At 38.9% G+C, this 17,701-nt stretch overlaps 2 protein-coding genes across 4 annotated transcripts in view; both read left to right on the top strand.

Annotated features, from left to right (window-relative positions):
• Window positions 1-4,555: 4,555 nt before the first annotated feature.
• LOC308128962 (uncharacterized protein) lies at window positions 4,556-8,033 on the top strand. The gene is made up of 5 exons (XM_080494687.1): window positions 4,556-4,865; window positions 5,356-5,515; window positions 5,675-5,829; window positions 6,175-6,408; window positions 7,293-8,033. Exons 1-5 carry the CDS (start codon window positions 4,799-4,801, stop codon window positions 7,412-7,414), a joined length of 738 nt encoding a protein of 245 aa, XP_080350813.1. The 5' UTR covers window positions 4,556-4,798; the 3' UTR covers window positions 7,415-8,033.
• A 4,217-nt stretch (window positions 8,034-12,250) lies between these two features.
• itga7 (integrin, alpha 7) overlaps window positions 12,251-17,701 on the top strand; it is a 38,636-nt gene continuing 33,185 nt past the window's right edge. For all 3 annotated transcript variants that reach the window (XR_013936589.1, XM_080494762.1, XM_080494761.1), the window contains exon 1: window positions 12,251-12,733. Coding sequence is in view for 2 of the 3 variants with exons in the window: in XM_080494762.1 (XP_080350888.1) it covers window positions 12,525-12,733 (209 nt within the window). In the remaining variant the exon portion in view is untranslated. The remainder of the gene's footprint in view (window positions 12,734-17,701) is intronic.

The raw sequence follows: 17,701 nt of genomic DNA, 5'->3' as shown, positions 1-17,701 counted from the left end.
TTTGTTAAGTCAATGAACTGTTATGTGGCTGTCAATAAACCATTTGCTTAGTGACATTTAGCCATTCGGATAAATTGTGCTTTGAAGCCAGACTGTGTAATTTATGAATGGAGAAATGAGGGCCTTCCTCTCAAATGAAAGGCTGGATCCATATCTCCCCCCAAAAATGAAAAAAAGAAGAAAAAAAAGACACAATCTACTCATCTCTGGGGATTTTATTGCTGCAGGATTTTGAAATAAGTACCTTACCTTATGGTGCATAAGGTTGGTGAACTTTACACAGAAATCTCTGTGCAATTGACATTTAACACTCCATTCACTGACTTGTGACCCATCTCCATTTGTGCTTCTGTTATCTTATATTTTACCATTTACCATTATCCGCCAACTGTTCATTGTGGCCACAAAGGTTAACTTTATAAGTCTTTCAATACCATCCAGACTGATCTGCAGAAAAGTGAATGGGCCTCTACTGATGAGTAAAAGCTGCCAGGTTGAATTGAAGGACAGAAGCAACCTTTAAATGGATACATGCTAAAAGTCCAGCTGAAAAGAGACTTCTGGAATTTGTGGTGGAATCCATGTTATGGTCAAGCAAACTGTCGGTACCTGAAAGACATATTGCTAAATGTGCGTTGTACAAAACTTTTGCCTCTTCTGTGCTAAAATGTAGGAGTATTGAGCCACTGTTTAGCTGTACCCTCAAGTAGTGTTTTGGATTTTTTGGTTTTTATTTACTGTATCTTTTGTTGTTTAATATGCAGGGTGACATTTTTCTGATTGAGCTGACAACAGATTAAATGCTGAATTTAGAGAACCGCAAAGGTCAAGGAGCCTACTCGTGGCTACGATATAATAAACATCAGTGGAATCACATTATGACACTTTTAATAGTTTGTTGCTTTATTTTTCTTTAAGACATTTTTTTTAATAAAAATAAGATTTCAAGTTCATGGTAAGGTTTTTGTGCAAAGTTTGATCTTCCAGGGTTGTGCAGTTTGAGAGGACAACACTGTTAACAGGCTGAAAGAGGACAAAAGCCTGTGTGGTGTGTGTTCATCTCTTTATACGTCCAGTCCAAAAACTTAATTTATTATATTAGACTTAGGCCACATAGGAGTTAGCGTTCCTAAATCAGAGCAAGAAGAAATCTGCTTTAAAGCTTGAGGGCCTTTCTGCATGTTTACATGTTCTCCCTGGGTACATGTGAGTTACTGTAAATGTCTGTGATTACGCTGTGATTGAAACAACCACGCCACATGAGTATAACACATGTATAACAAAGTGAAATCTGAATTATTTTTAATTCTAAGTCCAATGTTTTCTTTAAAAAAAACATACAAACAATAGTTATATGATTCTTGTTATTTGCCTATTTTCAAGCACAATATTGATGTAATTTAATATTCCTTTCTATCTGGTCCTCAGTCATTGTCATTCTGAACTCAATATCTTATTTACGACTACTAGTTAACTCTCACCTGGAAGCATTCCATGTCTGATCTTTTTCAGGAACAGTTTAAAAGACGTTTATTCAATTATAAATGGTTGTTTACGATGTCATTGTGTTTCTCCTAATAACACATAATTTCAACTATCTAAGATCATTTTCCCAAGCACAAATTTTCATGTTAGGGCATTGGTACCGTGTGTTTGTTGTTTGTCTTTTCAGACCCTACAACACAGCGAACACACCATAGTGAACAGGAGGACCAACTTCCAGGCCTTCATTCTCCCTGGTCTGAGCTGCACTGTGGAGTGGAGGAGAGCAGTGATCTGATCCGACCCCACAGGCCTGTCAATCCCATAACTGCCTCCAGGAGCCACCAGGAACTTCACAAAGAACTGCGGCTCACCCACAAGAGGTTGAAAAGACAAATACCAATCACAGAATGAGTTAAATCAGAAAAGAAAAAAAAACAACTCACATCCGTTTCAGAATCATCCAAATCATTAAGATTCACTGTGTTTCTGACAGGAGGCTGTCACAGGAAGGAAAGACTGAACTCCAGAGAGCCCTGGAAAAGAGGAAATGGGAACAAAGGGTGAAAGCAAGCCGAGATCAGGAAGAGGCGAAGAAGAGCACATCACCACTTCATCAGGAGCTGCTGAAACGACATCAGAGGCTGGAAAATGTTTGTTTCTTTTTTATATTTGTGAATATTTTCGATGGTTGAGATTGGAGATGTGTTTTTATAACAACGAATGTTTTAGAAATATCATAGAATAGAAAAATCTCAAATTGTTGAGTTTTTGTTTAATCTGGCTGAAAGGAGTGTGTGATTGTTCTTTATTCGGCCAGAGGAAGGCAGACCTATCTAGTTTTGCTTTCCATGTTAAATTAGTTTAAATGCCTTTATTAAGGTTTTGTCTTCTCAGATTTATTACTACTTCCGATCTTTGACACTTAAACACATTAAACAAAGACAAATACTAACTTTATTTTGCATGCATAGGCAGGCATTTTATTCAAATATTTTTGGGGAAACAAATGCATCATTACTCTGGAAAATAAGACAATACAACAAAAAGTAATAAACAATCCAAAAAAGGAGCTACTCGAAGTGTTTCATCACCAAGCTGTTAAATAACATATGCTTTGAAAAGAAACAGTTTTGATTAAAATGCTTTTTATTGTACATGTTAAGATTTTATTTGTAGTATTTGCAGCACCTTTAAAATAATGCTAGGCAAGTCACAAATTTAGACTAAAAACTAAACCTCATTAGTCTTTCCACGGTTGTATGTAGTGAAATTATTTTATCCAGATATCAGTCACCATAAACATTCATCTAAACTAAACAGCTACTGTTATACTTTCCTTTCAATGATTTATTTTGCACAAACTTAAAGTCTATTTTGTATTTATCCACAGTTGGAGAGAGAAGAAAAAAAGCAAGAAGAACCAGAGTTCCTGCAAGTCAAAGAGAGACTGAGGAGAACCGCATCTCAGGAAACGGCAGAAAACAAAGTGTGACAGATGTGTGGCTTCAATACAAGCTTGATGTTGGCTGAGATAAGTGACTAAGTGAAGAGGTGTTAGAGCTTAAGTGTCGACCACAATAAATACATAAAAAACAACACCTTCAGGTTGTTACGCTTAGTTGACAAGAAGCACAAAAAACAATTTGTGTTGTTTACTAAGCTTGAAAAAGGAGTAGAACTCTAAAATAATGACATTCGTCACTTGTATAATCAGATCAAGACACGTCACTCAGTTGGAGTGTTGGTTCATCCTGTCTGAAAGTGGCAGTATTGACGACTAAGAACAGGCTGAGTTACCTACGTATACCTGTGTAACTTCTGTAATATCTTTTACTCTTCTTGTCGCTGTGTGGTTTGTGGCAGTAGAACTGTGAGACATCAATGATCCCTAATTCTCTTATTTGTTAATGGTTGTGTTTACGTCTATCATAAGTCTCTGAAATTTGCCTTTTTTGCCTATATGTGACCCATATCAGATTTTCTGTCATTGTGAAAAGCACATATCCATTTTTTCAACCTTATAATAAAAAATCATGTCTCATTTTTCAAACCTTAATCTCATTCAGACATATTGAGCCATGTTATCAACATTAACATTAGAATATACACAAAAAGGTTTCCACTTCCTCTAATTAAGGTAAAGCTGTAAAATATCTCTGAATGTGTATTTGAATTGGGTTTTCGATCAAGCAACAAACACTTAGGTGTATCTGTGTGATGTTTGATAGATCGTGCCATTTTTTATCAAAATTGCCGCAGGGCACATTTTTTTTCTCGTCTTGTCTGTGTCCTTGACTTCCCGTCCTTGTGTCTGATTGCTGCTCCCCGTCTTGATGTGTTTCACCTGTGATTGAGCGTACGATCGTCTCTATTTGGCTTTTTGAGTCTTTCCCCCACTTGTGACAAAAATTCACTGAAACATGAGAACACAGGTGAAACCCACCCACAATTTGAAATCCTTAATAAAAAATCTAAATGGATGGAACATTAAACCAAACATGGGTGGAGAAAAACTCTCCTCTGATGTCAGCAGTCACTGCAGCATTCAGGCTACTGGAGAGCTGAGATAGGAGCACTGCAGGTGTGATAATAGAAGTTCTCAGCTGGGATCGTATTGAATTCTAACGTAGTATTTTATACATTTTATAATCACCGGGATAAAACAAAAGTGAATAGTCGCCCTGTTTCCCCATTGAAACACCTTTTGGCAAGTAATTTCACAAAGTATTTTCTTTGATACCAAACTATGTTTTAGTGGCATTGCCACGGTGTTTAGTTTTAACACTTTGTTTATAGGCCAGTAAAAAATTAATTAAACACTTTCTGAGCTCAAAAGGAAGAAGCAAATTCCTTCAAGTAAACATTACCTGCAGCTTTTGTGACTGTCTACTACATGCCCAGGTTACAGTTAATCAATCAAGTAGAAAACAAGTTGGGATTAACAATTTATGAATTCGAGATCACTTTTAGCTGTGAAATTTACAATAGATAATAGAAGCAACCTTAACAAGCAATATTTACATCTGGATTGTGCTTTATGGTGTTTAAATAAGAAAATATCAATAAAATATGAGCAAATTATGTTTTTTTTTTTTTTATCTTAATACCACGAGGATTCGAGGGATTAAAGTGGCTTTACATAATAAAGATGTTTGTAGCTTTTGTTGGAAGATAAAATAGCAATGAGTCGCTCCCATGCAGTCAGGTATGTTGTTGGGTTACTTTTGGCAGGGAGGGCCAGACACGCAGGTTGCAACAGTTGAGCCTTTTCACAGTCACACTCATTTCCTCATTGTGCGACTTGACAGCAGTTATGGTGTCCAGCGTGGTGTTCACTCTTTCGTGTCTCTTGTATGTGGCGGTGGTCCCACTCGTACGGGGTGAGTCTTTCATTCAGTTTGTGATTCCTACACATCTTCAGATCCTCCAAAGTGAAAGTTTGTTTTGTTGCTATTACAGCAAATGTGTGTGTTGCAACAGTGCTGCATGGCAATTGACGCTTGTCTCTATGTGTGTTGCCCACATGAAAATGCCAACGCCTACGAGTTTTACTTTTCTGTGGTTGCTCTTGTTTAGTGGTTTTGATTGATTGATCCTTTTAAGAAAAAACAGGAGACCCTGTGGTACCTGTAAAAGCGTGGCACCACCTCCCCATGGCAGTTCCCGGTCTGCTCACACACTGCAGTGGGAAGTGCCAAAAGAGCACTGCTACAACAAAAAAACCACCAAACATATATATTTGTTGTACTTTTTTAGTGTAGTTTATCGTATGCAGTCACTTCAGTTTATCTTCTTCTCAGTTTTGGGCCAATTGTACCTCGAGAACCTCTCGCCGCTCAACTCTTTAACCTTTCGCTGTATGCCTTTCAGCTGAGTCCTGCAGCAGCTATGTGGACCGATACGGAACGTACCACGATTCAGAACGATGTAGCTTCTTCGAGTTCTGTTGTGGCGACTGCAGTCAGAAGTACTGCTGTAACGACAGGAAATATTGGCTAACTGAAGACCAGCAGGATCGCTGTACTGACAGGTCTGAACCATGTTTGTAACTTTATCTCCAAACAGAGATGTTTACTAGGAATTGTAGTAACGAAATGGGATCAAGTAAATGCATCGTCATTACCATTGTAAGAAATGTGATTTTTTTTTTCACTTTCATCCATGTTTTTGTTTTCCTTTTGTTTTTCAGGCCCTCCTTAGGCAAAAGGAGCCGCATTGCTCTGATTTTGGGAAGTGTCTTGGGGGTTCTTCTTCCACTCATATTCTGTGTGGGTCTCGCCGTCTGCTGTGTGGCTCCTTGCTGCCTTCTCTACAAGAAATGTCGAAAACGCAACCGTCAGCAAAGTAAAAGATTTCGGCAACATTTTGTTTAATTTGAATTATTTTTTTTTCTATGCTAATTTAATAATGTCATGACCAGGTAATAATATCACACTTTATTGGCAAAATGTAGATAAGATATTGGTTCAAATATGTTATTCATGTTGGCATTTCATGACATCATTGGTTTTATTGAGTGTGCTTGATATGCTGGCAGACACGCGAACCATAATCTGCAATACTTCTTCTTTTCATTATTATTTTCTTCCGCTGGATTAGAGTACGTACACAATAAGCACAAAAAGAGATTGAGGTTGAGATTGTGCTTGTGGTAAAATGCAATGAGTAAAGTGAGTTTACTTTGTGTAGCTATGACAACCACCACCATAGTTCACCCGCCTGGGCAACCCGAGGGCCCATCTGGTTATCAGCCGGCCTACCCGAGCCAACCGGCCTACCCGAGCCAACCGGCCTACCCGAGCCAACCGACCTACCCGAGTCAACCGGCTTACCCAGGACAACCAACCTACCCCGGCTATCAGCCCGTGCCTGGATTTGGCCCCCCCACGGCCTCTGCACCACCACCATCATACATGGAGTCCAGTAAGTAGCTAAACAACAAATTGAACACATGTAAATGTTGATCCAGAACCTTTGCAAGTATAACCAGTGTCATTTGTATGCATTGTTGTCATCTATACTTATCTATTTATTTAGAAGTTTTATAAGTCTTTATGCTGTCAAAATAAATGTTATACATATTTTCCAACAAATCTATTTAAACAATGCTGCTTTTCATAAAAACTTCAAGTTATATCTTTTTATCCACAGACAATGTTATGATTCTCAGTTATACAGTGTGGAAATGTTCCAATGTTAAAATCCAACTATTACCAAACTGCAGAAACATCTGATTCTTTGTGTAAAAGTCCAAGGACAGAACAAAGCCAAACAGCAGATGCTGTTTCCACACTGCAGAAACTCATCTCCAAGGGTAAAACTGGCCCAAAGATTAAGTTTAAGCCTTCAAAAAAGCACTGACTGAAATGTGTGGAGGTTGAAGATTCGACCCCTCAGAGGTTGTTCAAGGATATTTGAAGTCATTCGTAACAATGACATTGTAGAAAAACCCTGAATTGTTCACCCGTTTACAAAAATATAGCTGTTCTCAATAAATTAAATCATATGACGCAACATTTCTTCCTGTATTTATATCCTGCCATTTACTTTCAAAGAAAACACAAATGGGCAACCAGGTCTCAAACCAAAAGTCTTGGTCTGGAACAAAACAGAGATTAATGCGTGGAGAACAATTTGTATGTTGACATGTTTTTGAACTGCAGAGAAAACCAGATTAGCCAGAGAAATGTCATGCACACACAGGGAGAGCATGCAAACTCTGTGTGGAAATGTATTCAACTATAACCCACTGATCTTTGATTTTCCTCAATAATAACAAGATAAATATTTGTTCTTTGTCTTTCCAGCCAGCCCGGGCCACATTCCAGTTGCTTTCAGTGAGGGGCAGCCCATGTATCCCCTCCAGCCACTACAGCCAGATGGCATCGTACAGCCACCCTACAACCCCTCCTATGGAAACAAACCCTAAGCCAATGATGAGCTTACCACCAGAGACACTGCATTTTCCTAGAAACCTGGGTGGACCAATATTTTTAAGGGAATGAGCAATCAATGAGGTAGATGATGTCTTGATACACTAGGTGGAAGGAGCTTTGCAAGGTGTGATACAGGAATGCAGGGCTTTTCGTGGGGTTAAAGCAGCTTCAGTATTCAATTAGAAAATTTAAGTCGACAATAACAAATTACGTTTTGACAACCTTTAAAATAGTAGATTCAGAGAAAAAAATAATTCTACTCATCAACATTTCTGATTTGTTCACTTTTCCCAAAGGTGACTTGAAATGTTGCACTCGTTCTTGATTTGATCTCATACCTGGTAGTTGTATTTAGTCAGCAATGGTTTAAAAAAAAAAAAAGAAGCACTATTTGACAATCAATGTAACTCTATAGTTCCGGATAAATGGTGTTTATCATTGTGCATTGTTTAATTCATTATATTGTATATTATAATTCTTTATTTTATTTTGAACTTACTGTATTATCTGGCTTTATGCAGGAGTGAAAATTTTTCAAGTATCTGTACTTTTCACTTTTACTTTCTACATTTGAACAAAACTGTGTTTATTTTTATTGTTTACATTCTCCAAACTGCCTTTTTAGTTCACTCAATCTCAGTGTCAATAAAAACGATTGTTAAATTGTGTGTGTCCGTGTGTGCACGGGCCTGCTTGTCTGTGTGCATGCACATATATGTGGACACGGCCCCCATCAATACCACTCTAAAAAAAAAAGAGATTTCCATTAGTGTCGTTAGATATTCTTTTTTGTTTTATTTCTTACTTTTGTTGAATCAGGAAGTTAAAGTGGTACTTCACTTTTTTTTACCCAAATATTTGTACTACTTTTACAAACTGCTCTTTCCCCACATATAGAATAATCTTAAAGAAATTCGTTCTGTGACTATTGAAATAGTTCTATTCTATTCTATTCTCGTCTGAAGCAGTTTCTGTAATAACATCAAGCGGCCAGCAGAGTTCACCGCTGTACTGCTTTGAGATTGTTGCTCTGTTCCTACACATCCACACACATACACTGGATATTATGTGAAAATCTGAGAACATCAGCTGGTCTGTAACCTTAAAAACTAGAAGACTGACCTCGCATTCAATGAGGGGCTGCTCAGGCACCATTACTTCTTTTGGCATAATAAATCAAACTCATATCAAAGATTAGTATACTAAAATATATACCACTTCATTTTGTAATAATGGCTGTAACACCAAGATTAATTAGTAGCAGTGAGCCAGTGACATTTTAATATTATGCTGTATCATATATTGCAATTTTTTTGTTATTGCAGTTTGACTTTGTGTATTATTGCAATACACTGACCGGAGTGTGATGAATTGGGTTTTCCTGTATTGTGCGTCCATGCTCTGCCATTTTGAAATGACAGAACATTATTTAATAACTGGTGCCCAAAGGACACTGTTCAGAAGCAGAAAAGTAAAGGAAAAATTACAAAAAAAAAACCAAACAACCTTCTGAAACACTGCTGGGGTGAACTACAAAAGCATGTGACAGGAAAAAAGGCCCAGTCAAGCAAGTTGTTAATCATGTCTGAATAATGAAATTTTTACTAGTTGCATTTGCCTTGTTCTAACCAATAACAGCTTGTTGAGGAAAATATTCATCTCAGAGCTATGAATGAAGAGAACCGTGTGCTTTGTTGAATAAATCTTGATTATGTAAATTAAATCAGGGTGAGTTATAAAATCCATAAGGTTGCCAATACATGTTATCATCACTATGACAAAACCCAGTTTAGCCCTTTCCTTGGGGATGATGTGCAGCCAAATAGCTTGAGTGGGTGTGCTTCCATTTAATCCCATAATAACCAATGCCACTCCCTCCTATAGCATCTTGCTCTATCCATGAATCAATACAGTAATAGTGCTGACTGCGGCTATCTCAGTCATCGGAGTAAAGGAGCGGCTGCAATGTTCAAAATGACCCTGGTTGTATGAGCTGCTACTGCTGCTGCTGCTAAGTCTAAAATAAGCTTTGTCCTTGAAGTGTGGCCCCAACTGCTAATGAGCACTTATGGAGGGATGCAGGTGTCATGAATGATGTAGTAGATAATCTTTATCCTCCTTTATCAGTGCTTTCCCTCTCTGCATCCCTTTCTTCTCCTGTTTTGCTCCTGCCTTTATCTCTCACCCCGATTGAGCTTTGGTTTCTCTGTAGGCATTCTTGTCTGGCCTCCTGCCCGAGCTGCCATTAGAGAGTTTTCAGCATTTTCTCGACATCCCACACCCATTCCATTTTTCTGTTTTTATTTTCTTCTGCTGCATGGAGTCTGTCTGGTATTTATTACTTGGATTATAAGAGCTCTGCACATAGATAATGGCCAGGGGACGCACTGTGTCACTGGATATCAGTAGAAAACCAACCCCTAGATCAGGTTTGAGATGATTAAAAGTGGGAGTCTGCAGGGCTCCAGTGAATTGTGTGTGGGAGCAGCCGCTGACAATAGCACAACAGTCCCCAGTTAGTTTTCTCACTCTCACCAAGATTCCCAAAAGAGATACAAACATGCTGATCTTTCCCACATGCTTGGAAACACAAACACACAGGGTAGTTGCTTTCACATCTCAGTACTCTTAAATTGTTTCCTTTACCAAGGATAACCAATTGAATCTGCCAGTTTGGTATCTTTACATCCTCACCAACTCTTCAAAGGTGTAAAAACATTAGAGGTTTGTTTCCATTTTCACTGCATTGGCTTTGCCATCATTAGATTTGATGGTTTGTCAAGCCCAATGGATGGTCATCATAGGTGGGAGTTGAAAATGTGGCAGCCCCCCAGGAGTCCTGGCTATGGTGATGAGTGCAAGAGACATAGTTTAAAGAAATATAAAGTTATGTTTTTGAAAATAAATAAGCTATCATGGTTACTCATGCCAATATTTTTACTCACTCCATTTCGTGTGGTTGAATTTTTGCTGCATCAACCAAACTAAAACATTTGCATTTATTAATTAAGTATGGACACTTAATAAGGTCATCCATCCATCCATCCATCCATCCATATGGGAAATGGTTGTCTTGCAGCAGAATAGACAGAATTTAATCGTCGGACATACTGTATATGTTTAACATATATAACATACAATATTTTGGAGTAAAAACTGTTTGTCAATTTCCTTTAAAAAGCTCAGCAAAAAGGTGCCTCCTTTGTAAACCATGAAATCAAGTGTGTGATGGGTCAACACTTGTTCAGTGTACCTCTACAGATGTGACTGAACATACTGAGAGGTGAAAGGTCATCAGCTCTGTAGAACAAATACTGTACCTCGTCCTGTCAGCAGGAGGCAGACTCTCTGACAACAGGAGCTGGTTCGTGGTGATCGCCAGATCACATGAGGGGATTTCAGCCTCAATCTTCAGAAGTCGGTGGATGTAGAATTTGATGACACTAATCTTAGATGAGATTTAATCTTTGTTAACGATGAAGCCTGGGTTTTCAGACATTAATGTCACACCAAAAGTGCTATTTCTGTTTTTTCAGCAGGAACTTTTGTGATCCGCTTTATAATCCTTAATGTTCTTCCAAGTTTCAGCATCAGATTACCCTTTTGACTCACTGAGAAACACAGAATATCTCCTTTTTATTACCCGGTGATCCTTGATGTTCACAGATTCAGGTACGGGTCTTTTCTTGCTGCATTGTCATTGAGATATCTCTGAAAAAAGTCTGCAAATTATTGCTGCAGGAAAATACTCAGTATTAGTGTTTGTACCCTGCCTCTGCCCACAGTAATCTGGCATTGCCCCCTCATTGTAATTTCTTGTTGCTTCGTTGTCCAAAAGACAGGCATAAAGATCAATCAGGTTCTACTTCGAGAAAGTTGATGCTGTTGGTGGTAAAATAGATGTATTTTCAGGACATTTAAACAAAGCTGACAGCTGAAACACCTTTGTAACTTTGTCATTAGGAGAAAAAAACCTCCAGAAGTTACACCCTGAAGTCCTCGTCCAAGCATTTCACCTGTTTGTGTGGTTGTGTGAAGGCTTGTGTGAGTTTTATGTGGAACAGTTGAGGTGACACATTGACAGCTGCAGACAGATTGACCTCACGCAGTCAGAACTCTGCTAGTTAAAACAGTTGAGGACAGGGAGACAGTGCGGAGAAGGAAGAAATGACAGATCCACTTTGTTCTCTCTTTTTTTTTCTTCAGAAAATGAAATTGAGGTCCCACTTGTGGAAGCAAGTTATGTGACTAATATGCTTTGTCGCAATCTTGCAGTTCTTCTGATTGTGTGTCTATTAGTGTTGCTCTGTCACGGCACATATGCTATGGCCTTTCAGAGAAGCTAAAGGTTTGCAATAAAGTTTCCTGGGTCACTGTGCACATTTCTGCCCCCTTTGTCTCCCACATTCTTTCCAGCTCGCTACCACCTGAAGTGAGATGTCAAGGCTTTCAAGCTCAGAGTGAAAAAGTCATTCACTTCCTTTCTCCTCCGGTTTATTCCACTTCCAATGTTTTGTCCACCTGCAGCAGCAAGTTAGAGAAGGAGTCTGTTTGGACCGTGTGAACTCCAGAGATAAAACAGTCTGCTGTCTTTCTGCCCTCTCGCTCCGTTCAATAGCTTCCAAGTATCCCGACAACCTTGCCTGGTATTTTGGCACAAGTCCCTTGAGTGTTGATGTCAGCTGAGAGCGGGGAAGGAGGGCGAAGGGGTGGAGGGCCTGAAAGAGAGTGGGGAGGGGGAGGAGTGAGCGGGCTATTCAAGGCACTTGTCCTCTGTCTCCCTCTGAGCATAGAGGAGGGGGAGGCGCACATGCATTGGGAGAAACACACTTGCGCACACGCACTTAGTAGTAGTGGCTGCATTCTCACAGCCTGCTCTCCAGACTGACAGCAGCAAACGGGAGTTGAGAGTCGGCACGGCAGAGCCAGGGAGGAAAAGGACTGGAAACAAGGGAGGCATCTGCAGAGGAGAGGGGCAGGAGGGGAGACTTGCACAGACATTTGCCTCAATTTCTCTTTCTTTCCTCTGGCAGCCATAAAAGGAATCTCACCCCGTGCTCCTCTTGAACTGAACTTGCTCTGCTGAAGGACCTGCTCCCTGTTATGGCAGCCCTGGTGGGACATGGGAACTCTGTTTCCCTCTCATCTCACCGTTGGACTACCTTAATCTGGGCTCTGCTGACCCTCTCAAGTCCAGCCTGGGGCTTTAATCTGGATACTACTCACACACTGCACAAGTTAGGAGACCGGGGCACCTTCTTTGGTTTCTCTCTTGCACTTCACCAGCAGCTCAACCCAGAGTCTCAGAGCTGGTGAGTGGCTGAATGCGGCACTGAGCTTGTCCCACGTGTCCTGCGTCTTTTTCATTCATTTCTAATGTGTCATATCTGCACTTGCCTCCATGCTCCGTCTATAGTCAATCTGAAAAGATTATCCGTGGTGACTGCAGTCAACATTTCTGTGCTGCACCACTCTTTTTACATTTTTGCCAAATCACTGCCTGCCTCATCACTGAGTTGAGTTCCAGCATGTTTTTATGCAGCTGAGATTTATAGCAAACGGAGAGTGAGATTGCAGCTTTGCTGAATCATCCTGCAAGGTTTGATGATGTTAAAAAGGGGGGAATTGGTTTTTAAGTGAATTTTCGGATGCAGTCATGGTCGGTTGCAGTAAATCTACTGGGAGAGTCAGAGCAGAGCTGATACTGGAGTGTCCTTCAGCATGTCGGTCTGTGTGTATTCATTCATGGGTAAGTGTTGGTTACAGTGTGTTTGTTCTCTAATCCACTGTTTGCCCACAGCTGCTTTGCTGTGTCTTTCAGAGTGATTGGGAACTCATGAGCCACGTGCCCATCCTCCAGAACTCATGAATAAATGATAACAGGTCTCGTCCTAAATCTCTGTAAATGTTTGCTGCAGGACTGTAAAGTGGAGGAAGACTCAATTTACCTCTTTAAGCTTTGTGATTTATACTGAAGGAAAAAGGCAAAGAGTTTTAAGTACTTTAGGCGGTAGATCAAAGGTATTTGTAACTTTTTTGGTGAGATATTGTTCCATTAGGGAAATGTTTCTGATATATTTAAAGTCTTTTGGAATAATTATTGCCACCAGAGGCATATACACATTACATTGTTAGGAATTTGTGTTTATAAATGAAGTTTTTAATGCAAAGATCCGATCTTAAACTCTCAAATGAAAGGCAATTAACTTTTCACAAAGATGTAGTTTATTGTTTTAATAATTTAATGTTACCTCTGACATTTATTGAGTGAATTCAGCCTTTTTATTGTTATACATTTGTTAAGTATCAAACTATACATTTGACAATGCATTGTATCTAGAAGGCTGCCTTTAATGTATATTCCTGAAGTGAAAACTTCCTTGCACAATCAATGATTTAGAAATATCAAAATATATTGATTTCTTCTTGAGTTTAGTAGTGTATAAGGAAACACAAACAAAAGTTGAACTACAAGTAAACCATTCTCATAATGACAAATATCTCGCTGATGGGTGTAAACAAAAAAATCTGATTGAAAGTTTCAGAGGGTCTCAAGGAGTTGGTTTTAGTCCGTGCTCCTGTTTTGGAGCTCCATATTTAACTGTTGGCTCCTCAGTTTACCCCGGCGGGAGTCGTCCTGTCGCCTGGTAAGACCGCGGGAATGACATCAGAGTCACGTCAGCCCTCACAAAACCTGCTCACTGTCCAACGAGCATTCCTCTACGTTATTTTAAAAACTGACTCTGAGAATGTGGTATTGTATGGCTCGCCGCTGTGACCACTTTAAGCAGGAGGGACAACTGTCCATCAGTGTTGGCGCTCGGAGGCAGTCAATAAAGGTCCGACTTGATGTGCTGATGCATCTACCGGAAGAGGTGGTGTGAATAATGCTGCTGCCTGGATGTTCTGACATCAACTTCATGTTGAGATGACTTCATCTCTGACCACTGTCTGATCACAGCAGACTTAAATTCAGACCTTAGGACCAAACATATTATGAAACCTCAATTTTATTCAACTGATGTAGTCTTCCATTGTTCTTAGTTCGTTATTTTTTTCAATAAATCAAAGTACATTTGTTTTAAATACATGTGAATGGTAATATTACTCTATTATGTAAAATACTCTTTAAAATATCTTTTCATTTTCAAAATAGCTTCAAACAAAATTAGTATATGAAAATGTGACAATGACAAAACCAAAAGCTATAAAATAGACTGCGAAGTCAAACAATGAATGTGATTTGTAGGACGATGTAGATGATACCTAAATAACTCTTTTGATTTTTTTTGTAGTCTGTGTACGTTAAACTCTGTCCCAAGTCCTAAAATTGTAGTTTTAGGATTTGCTATTGAAGCTAAAACAATATTTTTATGGAAATAACAATACATTTAGTATCCAGATTAAAATGTGAGTCTAATTGTTTAGTTAGCAGCCCTAGAAGAGCCTCAAGTCACATAGACTTGAAAATTTGAGTCAGCATGTTACCGAGACTCTGTTTCTTTAGCTGTAATTCATTAGTACTTGGTTACATGAGTACTGCAGTTTGGCCTTCATGGCCTTTTGGCGTCTTGAATTAGGGATTTGTCTGCTTTAGATCCTCTTCACATGTGGACTATCTGATGGAAACTGTATCCCTGTAATATTTGCTGGTTGCCACAAGAAGTCATTGAATAAATACAAATGAATTTAATAAATTCAAAATCAGAAGATTTTTTGGGATATAAACACAAAATCTGAAGCAGCATATGTTGGGGCGGAAAGCTAATAAATCTGATTACATGTGTGGGCAGATAATACCACATTTGAGTTCGTTTTTTATGTTTATACTGTATATGTTTAGCATATCAGGCTTTTTCTATATTACGAGAAAAGGTCCAACTGAATGACATGAAAGAAGAGTTACTTTTCCAACCAACTTGACATTTTATATTTGCAGTAACTACTCCAACAACTAAAATTATTAAAAAGGTAACTACTCATCATCAGAAATGTTGTGTTCATAGCAGCTATATATAATCAGGCCCTTATGAGTCCAAAACATTGTGAGGTAATATCAATGCACTTTCAGAGAAATCTATTATTCAGATAGGAACAGAGTAACGATGTCTGATGTCTGAATAATACATTTCCATTAAGCTTTATGTTTGTGCCGATTGTGTTATTGGAGTTTCCACTGGTGTTGTCGTCATTACCTCTCCTCTGACCAACTGTCCTCAAACAGTGTCTCTGAAATATACTGTAATTAGATGCTATTGACTCATTTTCTTTTTGTAATCTAAAAGTTTAAGTTACTGCCGCCTTTGGCCGCACTGCATTCATGTCATTGTGTGTGTTATGTCATCTGATTCGATGGTGAATATGATATTGCTGCTTTGATTCCCAGTTCTGTGCTTAGTCATAATTGAATCACACTGTCCTTAATGCTGATCATCTTAGTCATGCGGTTTTCCTTGTTGGGTTTCATTGCTCGTGGGCATGGACTTTTACAGGAAGTGCACAAAAGAAAGATGATTCCCAAAGAGGATCTGGTTGTTTTCTCGACATTTTGATCGATATGTTGCCATCCAATTTGGAAAGTGACTGTTTATGATCAGTAACTCCAAACAGTTCCTTTTTCTGTCTGATCCGAATCTCTTACTGACTGATGTGCTGTAAAGAGATCCTGCTCAGTGACGACATGTGTGGAGGAAGTGTAAACATGCCTCGCTTGGAGGGACAAGAGCCATCAGAGTGGCATCATGGGCTTCTGTAAGCCTTCAACCTTTTCTTTACTGGCCGACTGGGATCAGAGGCCAGAGCAAAGCTCAGAGGCCTTCCTCTTCTGCTGATACCAGACAGTGGACGAGATGAGAGCGGTATTTGAGTCTGAGTTATGTGTGTGTTTGTGCTATTTATAATACCATGAGAAGTGTTTCTTCTAATAGTGCCCTTGCGTGGTGAAGACAGGAAGCCCCCTTTGCTTCATAATACCTCAGCTGCCAGTATTCCTGAGCTACTGTGTGTTTTCACAGTTTAGGATTCTGTCAAAAACCAGACAACAGATAAACAACCCACCCAACACTACCATGTGGATCTTAATCCAAGCAATAAAGACATCTGTTGTGTTCAGTTGCATATCACATTTCACAATACTAATTGTTTTGGAATTTGAGTCACAAAAATTGCAGTCTTTTTCTTCCCTGCTAGTGTTAACACTTTTTTCCTGGATAAATTTATATTGTTAGAATGCATTTAAGCATGTTTTTACAATGAAGGGACATTTTTTTCTGAATGCAGTTGGGAATTCCCAACCAAATGCATAATATATTTATTATAATATTTTCTGTTCCTATTTGCTGGAGGCACTGCAGTAATGGTAGCAGATCTTTAAGTCATAAGTGGCATAAGTGGAAGAAGTGAAGGATTAGTGGTGGCCCAGAGGAGCAGGCTTGTATTCGGAGCTTTGCAGGTTGAAATCCCCCTGCCAATGTGTTACCACTTTTTGCCTCTGAGCAAGGCCCCTGACCCCCAGCAGCTCCCTGGGATGCTGCAACATGTCATCTCATTGCTCCCAGAATGTGTAGTTAAGGTTTATCATAAAGAAGATATTGACCTAATTAGTTTAATCAAGTATTGTTTCATTTTACTTTATTTTACAATGTACATCATGTGTCGGGTGGCTCTGGATCTGATTGTGTTTTCAAATCACAAGGTTGCAGGTTCTATCCTCCATCTCTCCCTATCCAAAGGTCCTTGTGCAAGATACTGAACTACTAATTTGCCTTCAGTGCTTGGATTACTGTATGTAAAGCACTTTAGTGACTGCAGAAGCAGTGAAAAATAGATAGCTATGTGAAATCCAGCTGCAGTATCATGTGATCTAGTGTGCTTCTTTTAAAATCACACAGGTTACATCCAAATCTTCCTATCTGTGATTATATAAAGAAGTGCATGCTATAGTACACAATGAAACATCAAAGGGTTAGAAAGTAACTAATACTCTACATGCTCTTTATTTTTACTTTTGTAGAAAAACCCCAAACTGAATTAATTGTGTCCAAATAATTTTAAGTAAAGTAACAGTACTTTAAAAATATTAACAGCCATATTTGAGTACACATTTTCAGCTTTCTTTCTACCTCAGGTACTTGGATACCTTTAGTATTTTGAGCATACATTTAATGTCTAAATGCTGAGCATGCTGACTTGACATTTGTAAGTAGATATAGAAAGGTAACAAACAGTCAAAACACTTATTTATTTATTCAAATTCTGTTCTTAATTAACTTATTATTTTC

The sequence above is a fragment of the Blennius ocellaris genome, assembly GCF_963422515.1.
Source record: "Blennius ocellaris genome assembly, chromosome: 4".
Taxonomy (NCBI): Eukaryota; Metazoa; Chordata; class Actinopteri; order Blenniiformes; family Blenniidae; genus Blennius; species Blennius ocellaris.
This window is presented reverse-complemented; position numbering and strand designations above follow the sequence as displayed.